We start from the raw sequence: 9,873 nt of genomic DNA on the forward strand, positions 1-9,873 counted from the left end.
TTTATCACGTGAGCTATATATAAATTATCATACAAGGAAGAGAAAAAGGCTGATTTCAAGTGCATAAAATGGTGTATAATGTTTTTTTTTTTTTAATTTTTTTAATTTTATTTTATAGATGGGCCTAGAACTCAAGCAAACCCAGCCCAAAAGGTCTGCACCTACCCAGACAGCCCATACCCAAAAGAAAACTATATATATATTGCAAACCCTATTTTCCCCTACGGCTACTCTTTTCAATACTTTTGCAATCCTCTCACGATTGCGTTTCTCTTGAGTGTTCTGTCGCTCTCAAATCGATTTTCGCTCCCCAGTTGTTGCCATCGTATTTTCGCTAATTTGGTTTGCCCTACTGTCAAGCGGCAACAGCTCCGCCGAATCCCACCCATCGAAGATCTGCCATCCTCTTGCAAACCCTATTTTCTGCCATCCTCTTGCCATCGTCTCACGATTTTCGCTCCAATTGCAAACCCTAATAATGCCGTCAAGCGGCAGCTCCTACGGTTTCAGCTTTAGAGTGTGGGATTTTCGAAGAATCGAAGATCTCTCCGACTCGGGCCCACACGCGCCGGATGAGGTTCCCATCCAATTTCGCGCGACTGAGGTCCTTAAAATAAAGAAATCCATCATCGGCAATGACGATCGTCAGGTGTCCGTCGCGCAAGCGCGATCTCGCACGCGATCAAAAACCTTCTGGGTCCCCAAACGCGTGGCCCTGTTGTGCGATGGTGGCGCGCGCATGCTATCCTTGCTTTCGGACGTGGGTGCCCCCGCAGAGCATCAGGAAGCGGTAGCGCGAGATATCTCATCGGCCGCCGCGGCTCGATCTGTCGGGATGGGAACGTCGCCGATCGCGGTAACCTTTCAACACACCACGCTTGTGGTTGTGGATGATGTGAATGATGATGATGAAGAGTACGATGAGATGGATATGGGTTTGAGGGAGTCCATGGCGGTAGATGTGGCGAGGCCCATCCCGGCCACTCGATCTGCGATTGAGGGATTGAAGAAGGTAACCTTTGAAGAAGATGGGCTTCGGTCGATCGGAGAATGCATAATTTGCACAGAGGAATTTGAGGGTGGGCTCGAACTCACGCGGCTGCCGTGCTCCCATGTCTATCATGGAGATTGCATTGTCAAGTGGCTGGAGAAGAGTCATCGCTGTCCCCTCTGCCGCTACCCATTGCCCTATGTTCGGTGAGATGGGGAAGGATTTTAATTTCTTGCTCAGGTTTTGTTTTGTTTTGTTTTTTTGTTTTTTTGTTTTTTTTTTCTTATCTAGGGTTTCATTTTTTATTAATTTTTTTTTATACGGATATAATTTTTTTTTCTCTCAATTTTTTGTTTGTTTATTAGGGTTTCGTCTTCTTTTTTGTTCTTTTTAATGATTAGTTGTTATTAGTTCTTTGTAAACCACAATTTTGATGTTGGATTCAAAGTGAGTCCCAAATTATTTGAACAATCTAATAAAATCGTACAGTTTTCCAGAAAGTTCAAGATTTTGTGTTTGTTGCAATTTGCTGTTGAGTCTTATTATTGTTTGTCTTTGGATAATATAACATGTACTTCCATGCATTCATAAGTCTAATCCTCACTGTGTCTATGCATTTCAACCGGTCTGTGTTTGTATCGTGTTCTTGATTTTCTGTTCCCAATTTTATGTTGATTCTTTCTGGGCAGTTTTCTTGTTGAATCGATATGTTAGTCTTGCTCTGTTTTTTGGTTTTTATGGCATTCGCATCAATTTGGAGATGTGTTTTTGCGAAATAGTACACAACATAAGCAAGAAAGAGTTTCTCCAGGCACATGTGTTATAGTGGCTTTTATGCTTAACCATTTTGTGCTTGAAGTAACACACTCACACACTGTAAGGTACACAATGGATTTCATGTCAAGTTCACTTATTTTCTACACTGTTTTTGATCATTTTATAGCATTTTGATTGGTTTCAGGACATGGGTTCTTATAATTATCACACAAACAAGTACACATGCAATGAAGTTTCAAGAATTTATCTTCATTGGTTGCCATGCTTCAGTGTTTTTTTTTTTTGTTTTTTCCTTTGCATGTGATTTTAAAAGAATTGTAATTGAGTTCTCAAAACAATAAATAATCATACTTATCTAACTGCGGGTCTTATAATAGTTAAGACTTACGAATACGGACATAAGGAGCTTCCATTTATATGAATTATGGCTTCTATTGCCACATATTTGCCTTTTAGTTTGAAAGAGGTTTTAGAACCTCTTTTAATTCAGTTTGTGCACCAAAGACCATGCCTTGCATGGTTCTACTGTTGCCTTTTATGAGGTAATGGCTTTTGATGAAAAGTGTACATTGTGAGAACATGTTTGGGAGATTATATTTGTGAAATTTTAATTAACCATGAATGAACTTTTGTAGGTTGATTTTTGGTTGTCCATATAGCTATATATTCATAGATCCAAGAAGCTATAAGAGTAGTTTCAAATGCATAGCCAAGAATTCAAGTAGTGAGGCTGTTGCGAAAAGCAAACACATAGCCAAAAATTCCAGTGTTGAGGCTGTTGCGAAAAGCAAACGTGAAGGTCTTTATATGACAAACGTGGCAAATGGGGAGGCTTTAATCCCAAGAAGTTGTCTAGGCAACGATGTAATGCAAAACTTTACACTTATATTTATGCGCTTCAAAGTATTCAAGTATAAATTAGAAACAAGTATTCAAATATTTGATGCATCATCTTTTTACAGGTGGCTCTTTAAGAGCATTCCCAATGGAGGAGCCATATTTTTATGTAAAATAGCTTCTCAAAACTCACTTTTATCTAGTTTAGCTAAGCCATTTTTAAATGTCTCTACATCCAATTAGCTATATTTCTATCTATTTTATTAGAATATTTTTAAAAGTAAGAAAAGTTTTGGGAAAAAGAGAACATGTGAGAGAAAAAATGGGAAAAGTTTTGGAAAAAAAAGAACATGCAGAGAAAAAGTATGAAAAGATTTGGGAAAAAAGAGAAAACAAGTGTGAGAAACAATGAAAAAGAAAATAGCTCCCTTGAAAAGTGCTGCTACATTTAGCTTCTTTTTTAGCTCTTCCAATTAAATATCTATTTTACATTTTCTTTTAGCTAATCCAATATAGGGGTTTTTTAAACATTTAAAGAGCCATTTTAGATAAAAGTAACATTTGGCTTTTCCATTGGGAATGCTCTTAGAGGACGAGGATGGAAATATAGATCTGGTTTTGTTGATGGAATTTTTCCAGTACTGAGCCCCATTGCTCAGTAAATTTTGCAGTTTGCACAGAATAACCTGGATCCCAATAAACTCCAGGGTTCTCTCGACACTCTCCCAATCTCTCATACCACTTGGGAAGCTGTCATCAATGTAGTTCAACTTCATCTTGGTAAACAATATGATTCAATTGTGTTGGTGAGAATTTAGTACCTCTTTCTTATTTTATTTTGTTTTTCTAATTCCTGACACAAAGACCCAGAAAGAATTTATCTGTAGTTGATTTTTTTTGTTTCTTTGGCTTTGGTTTTAGTTGAATTTTAAAAGGCTAAGTATTTGAATTCTTCAAACTGCTTATAGAATGGAGTTGATAATATTTCTTTCGCACCAATAACTTTGTCATTTTACTTGGTTTCTGTTAGCTCTCTATACTAGCTCAACATTGTCAATCCTGGTATTTTCAATAAATCCACATTGGAATCTTCATGTTTTTCCGATTCAATATTTGTTCATAAGATCCTGTATAAAGCAAACTTAGCAATTGCATTTTCATAACTAAACTTAGCACACCCGCCCGTTTTCTTGCTATCTATACTTACATTTGACTTTAATTGACTTTTTTTACTGTAAAATTATGAACATATTACCAGATATATGAATGGGTTTTGCACAAGACTACCTTCAAACCAAATGTTATCTGCTACAATTTGCTTATAGATGCTTACTGGAAGAAATCACCGTATATGGATACAGAATCTGCATATTTAGAACTTATGGAAAGCTGGTGCATCCCTACTGAAGATACTTATGCCCTTCTTCTCAAGGCTTACTGCACATCTGTGCTGCTAGAGAAAGCCGTATTTGCTGAAATGCGAAAATTTGGCCTTCCCCCAAGTTAAGTCTCTGTGTGAACTTATAGCTGTTTATATTTTGAGAAAATATGTCATAAATTTTCAACAACTTTGAGAATTCAATTATTGAGTTCATGATCTTTTTTTGTTTCTATCTATGCAGCCAGTATTCTTTTAGCATAATAACTACAACTATAAGAATGCTCTCAAAGGGGCAATATCCTTAAAATCTCAGAAATTCTTCAACTTATTTCAGAATAACAATGTATGCTGCTTCTTTGTCATGAGTAATTTCAGAGTGGCGACATAAGCTTCTTCCTATTCCTCTTTAATTGCCTGCTTTCTGCCAAAAATCTCAATCTATTATACTGTATATCCTCATTGACTTCTGATTTTCTAATGGTTCTTAGTCCTTAATGATTCTCTAGTCGTGAGCTTTTTAAATTGTGTTGCTAAATTAATTCTCTTGTGCATTGCTTTTGGCAGAGGGAACTGGATTGAGAGGTATATTTGAGAGGTATTTTGTCCTTTCACTTTAAGGGGGCAAAAGTACCTTTTAAATATAACTAACTTGATATTTTCCGGTTTAAATCAACTGGAGAAGATCCTAATTTTTTGCAGAGTACTAATACCAGCTGAGATTGATGATTATTTACCTGAAGTGAAGTAGCTTGCTGGTTGCTATTGTCCGATAGCTTTGAAGAGAGATTATTTATCAAATTTATGTTGCATTTTCCTGATCAATTTGATGTACACTAATTTGTTGTGAATTGGTGAACCAATTTGATGTACACCAATTGAATTGTGCATTTGCAAGCTTAATCATTTTCTTTGTATTAAAATAATTATAGTTAATTCAATATTGATAATTTGATCTGAGTTCTTATGGTTTATGCTAATTTTGATTGAGATGGGTAAGGGCTGAAGTTTAAAAGATAAGAACTATTTCTTCAGTGAACCAAACTGTTCAACAGAGTATATAATTATTTTCACTTCAGAATTGGATATCTAATTCTGTTGTTGTTTTGAAGATACTTGGCATGCTTAATAATTTATCAGCTGCGCACCTTTGCAGCAAAATCAATTTTTTTATAACATTGTCTTCTTTTCTATATTTTGAGAAAATGCTCTAGTGATCTCTGAGGTTTTCTCTTTTATCAAATTATTGTTTTAAGGTTTAAAAGTTATCTAATAACTCATTGAGGATCGCACCATTATTAAATAATTCTCTCTATACCTCTTTTGTTAACTTTTTTATTGTGATGAGTGATACAAGGCCATCAAGATTGTCATGTCCAATAAAAAGGTAACACGTGTCCAAACAATCAATCAACTCGCTTACATTAGAAACACACCACACTATATTTGCCAGGTTCATATTTGCCATGTCATTGATACGAACGGCAGTCTAAACTTGAAAAAAGTGATGTGTCAACCAAAATTATATATATACATATTAATTTTGAGAATTCTTTAACCAAATACATGTCTTTTTTTTTGCTCTAAAGAGAAACCAGCTGATCAACTTTTGAAGTGCAATACATTTTGGTCATTATAGGACTATTTGCTTAATATATAATTAATTATTTTTTTATAAGTAATTATAATTAATTATTCATATTACTCGAGGAAGAAACGTAATACATAAGACTTCTAATAAAGTAAAATATTTTATTTTTTCAGGAAATAAACATGTAATGAAACCACACGCTTTGTCTTCTAAAGAAAACTATTTTAAAAGCTTTCGGCTAAAAACTATCTTTTAGTTTTCTGAACAATAAGCATCTTTTTAAAAGTGAAAAAAAGAAAAGAAAAAAACCTTTTGGAAGGAAAATTCTTTCTGGTTGTCTTAATAAGATTTAACGTTTTTAATACGTGACATTTTTCAAGTGTTTTGATGCTAAGAAACGACCTAACTTTTGTAATTTAAGAATCAACAATTTATTTGAAATTGTAGAAAATCCTAATCACAAATTTCCATGGTAGAATTGTTGTTAAGCGGCAACAATAGGCAAGAAAATAATTGAAAGTAACTTGTATTAAACGGCAACCTAAAGAATTAATCCTCTTTGTCTAACAAATTAACAACGACAGACAAGGTAGTTCATACTTCATTAATATGTGGGATTGCATGTCCTCAATACTCACAACAACAACAAAAAATGCATGCCCCCATCGGTGATAGTAACTTTATCTTCTAAAAAGGGCATTTCAGTAACTTTATCTCAACAAAACGACGTCGTTTTAACTTTTCCATCCATTTTAACGGTGTTGCCTAACGGAGTGGCCAAATTGCAAAATGTTGGTAGTTTGGAGAGCTACTTTATCACATTTTGAACATTAGGGGACTAAATTACAAATGACTGGTAGTTTGAGGGGTCATTTTATATTTTTTCCTTTTTTTTTTTTTTTTTTTTAAAAAAAAATAAAAAATATATTAGGGAGTAAAATATCTTGCAATTATGTAAAGGAAAGGAGGTGCATGTGATTGCTGAAGCATCGTCAATTCCTCTCCCTTAATTACTTGGATGAATGAAATCTAAACTAAGCTTAAAAGAAAGCCTACTCTACCTGCATGCCTAATACTCAAAGGAGATCCTCCCATGGGTGAAAAGGGGTCTATATATAGCAACTCATCAAGATAAAATAAATTAAATCTAGATATTTTGTGAAGGCAGATTGATATAAATCTTAGGTATAATTTATTCTTAAGCCGTATGCGACATTTAAGAATTGCAACATATCATTACGCTTTGTAACCAACATCTACAATGACCCACTCTATCGATACTAATTTGATGGTAGGACTTTCTGTTTTGGCGGTTCTTTTCATCTACCAGTATTCAATGAGTTAATGTTATATTCATACATAGTACCATATTTTAATCCGTCCTATATGTTGTACCCTGTGACTCGGCCACAAAGCCGTAACGCATTCAATTTCATAAATTAAACCTTGGTAGGCAATAAGGAAGGTTTTGAAATATCGTCCTTTTTTAACTAACCCTACGACTTTTAAATCTGGTGATGATTTTTTTTTATTTTTTTATTTTTTTATGTTTTTATTTTTAAAAAGAATGTAGTAGGTGATGACATAAGAATGATGAACCTTACGATGCAATGCATTTTGGAATGTCAAAAGTTCACATGCACAATTAAGCTCCTGATTTCTCGTTAAATCTTTTTGTGTGATATGACACTTATGAAGTTTTATTTTGGAGTGTTGAATTGGATATTATTGTCCTCTATAATTCATAGGTTATTTTACAAAGGGTATAAATTTCTTACAAACTGGGTTGAAGGAATTTCTTGAACTAGTATCTAAAAATGTCATGTAGTCCTTAAGCATATGAGAAGAACTTGTAATTTTTTTTTAGTTAATGCTATTAAAAAGCATGTGAATTTTTTTTCAGAAATTGATGCTTAATTTGCTTTAAAACATTTTTGAGATTTCATTTCATTTTTGAACTAGTATAACCACAAAAATTTAATTTCATTTTTGAACTAAGAAATCAAGGTTGATGTTTAATTAGCCTTAAAACACATCAAATAGAGCGCCGCCTACAATTCTGCTAGGGTTTCTTCTCCTAGTAGAGAGCGCCACCTAGAGGGGGAGAACTTTTGTTCTCCCCCGCCTCCCCTCTTCCTCCCTGGTTTTTCTTCCCCTTCCCTCCCCCTCTTTTTCCCCTTTGCTTGTCTTTGTTTTCTATTATTTGTTTGGTTTTGGCACACTTTGTGGGTTCCGTTCTTGGGGGATTCACTCAAACTACCCCTAGTTTTTTGAGTGCGCCACTGATCTCCTCTGCGCTGCTTTTTCGTCCACCGTCCACTGCCGGGTCTGTTATCGTGCCCCCCACTGTGTTTCACTGGCCCTATTCATTTCCAACACCAGCTTCAATTTGCAACAAGCACGCGATCAGCCTTTCTTCTGGCCATCGTCATTCGCCTAGTGTGCTCCAGTTTTTTGGCTTTCTGGTTTTTTTGCTTTCATTTTCCCTGCATTTTTTCGTTTATGTTGTTTTTTCCCTTGTTATTTGTTCCTTATTTTATATTTCCTGTTGTTTTGTTGCTTGTAATAAGGCTATGTTCTCTTGTTGATTCGTGAGGTATTTGTTTATGGTCCAAACCTTTGAGTTGTGGATGAGATCTATATTCTGGCTTTCGGGTCGATGAAGAAGAGTTTCGGCATGACGGTTTTCTACTCCTAGGTAGAGGAATAAGAGCTACCTATGCATTGGAATGAGTCTGTCTGGAGCAGATCTGTTGTTATATCTGAAGATTAGTCATGGGTTTGCGGATTTTGTTTGAGATCGGGATGGTTGTATCTTTGACGTCATCTTCAACGTTTTGTAACCTCGTAGCTTCGGCTATGGTTGCTTCAGAGCTTTTTGCTCTATATTGTAAGAGCTTTATGCTCGTATTATCTTTGAATGAATGTGACTGGAATGTTTTCCTCTTCAAAAAAAAAAAAAAAAAAAAAAAATAAATTTGTTCTTATAGCTATATACAATTGTACATGTTAACCATATGTGACTATATGTTTGTTACGGGTCTATGATCCGGTAATAGCATATTAGAATTATTATTAAATAAGGTAATGATATATTATTATCCTTATTAGGAAAATACGAGACTTGCTCATAAAGCAATATCTCTAGTAGGAAATATGAGATTTGTCTCCTATTAGAATTATATTTTCTATTTACGTGTATTTCTATTTTTGCCATGTAATAATCTATATAAACCTAAAAGTGATCAATAAAAAATATGAGAACTTTAATATTCATCTCTAGTAGTTGTTTTATGAGGTCTAGGGTTCCTCGAATTACCCAAAAATTGGGAGGCCTAGGATTCCTCGAATTATCCTACCAAAATCTATCGCTCTTATTGATTATTCATCCCTCGTTACGGGCCACCAAACAGCCAATTGTTTCTGGTGGAATGCTTAAAATAGTTCAAAATGACAAAACACCACAAACTTTGTTGCAGTTTTAGATCATACCTCTTGTTTGGTAACAATGTTTATATATTGGTACAATAATCTATGGATATGGCCAGTAATTCTCAAATGATTTACTATTTTTGGCCAACTTATTTCAGAATACCAATGTATGCTGCTTCTTTGTCATAAGTAATTTCAGAATGGCTTTTTCCTATTCCTCCTCTTTAATTGCCTTCTTGCTGCAAAGTCTCAATCTATTATACCGTCCTCATTGATTTTGTGATTTTCTATTCTAATGGTTCTTAGTCCTTAATGATTCTCTAATCGTGATGTTTTTGAGAGTTGTGTTACTAAATTAGTTCTCTTGTGCCTTGCTTTTTGCAGAGTGCTAACCCCAGCTGAGATTGATGATTATTTAGCTGAAGTGGAGTAGTTTGCTGGCTGCTATTGCCAGACAGCCATGAAGAGATATTTTTAATCAAATTTGTGTTGCATTGTAGGAGGGGTGATCAATTTGATGTAAACTAATTTGTTTTGAATTGATAGGATTAAGTTACTTCCTAGAATTGAATTGGAGCAGCAAACTTAGACTGTTGTTGTCCTTTGTTTTGAATGCCAAAGCTTAATTTAAAAAAATGGCTTTTCCATGCAGTCCCAAAACAAAAATAGAAATGGAAAAAGAGAAAGATCTGTGTTTGAGTTTGTCCCCTTCCAGTTTCTTAGTACTAAAATTATTCAAGCTAATTCAATGTTGGTAGCTTCTTTTGAGTTTATTGGCCCCAGTAGCCAAATCACAGCTAAGTTTTTTTTGATTTATGTTAATTTTGATTAAGATGGGTAAAAGCTAAAATTTTAAAAGAGAAATAA

The 9,873-nt window shown here is 34.6% G+C and overlaps 1 protein-coding gene across 9 annotated transcripts; it reads left to right on the plus strand.

Annotated features, from left to right (window-relative positions):
* Positions 1–238: 238 nt before the first annotated feature.
* LOC132172077 (uncharacterized) lies at positions 239–4,943 on the plus strand. 9 transcript variants are annotated; one of them, XR_009439113.1, is made up of 3 exons: positions 239–1,197; positions 2,404–4,107; positions 4,551–4,943. XR_009439113.1 is itself a non-coding variant. In XM_059583512.1 (3 exons), the coding sequence occupies exons 1-3, from the start codon at positions 479–481 to the stop codon at positions 2,740–2,742; spliced, it is 960 nt and encodes a 319-aa protein (XP_059439495.1). In that variant the 5' UTR covers positions 239–478; the 3' UTR covers positions 2,743–4,943. The 9 variants fall into 9 exon arrangements, 2 of the variants coding, with proteins under 2 accessions (XP_059439495.1, XP_059439494.1); XR_009439114.1 differs by having other exon boundaries at positions 4,686–4,943; XR_009439111.1 differs by having other exon boundaries at positions 2,404–3,411; positions 3,864–4,943.
* The last annotated feature ends 4,930 nt before the right edge of the window (positions 4,944–9,873 follow it).

This window comes from Corylus avellana, chromosome ca2 (assembly GCF_901000735.1).
Source record: "Corylus avellana chromosome ca2, CavTom2PMs-1.0".
NCBI lineage: Eukaryota > Viridiplantae > Streptophyta > Magnoliopsida > Fagales > Betulaceae > Corylus > Corylus avellana.

Coding starts and splice junctions, on each gene's coding strand:
- LOC132172077 (XM_059583511.1), top strand. CDS start 479: ATGCCGTCAAGCGGCAGCTCCTACGGTTTCAGCTTTAGAGTGTGGGAT. Junction 1,198..2,403: donor TACCCATTGCCCTATGTTCG/GTGAGATGGGGA, acceptor GAACTTTTGTAG/GTTGATTTTTGGTTGTCCAT.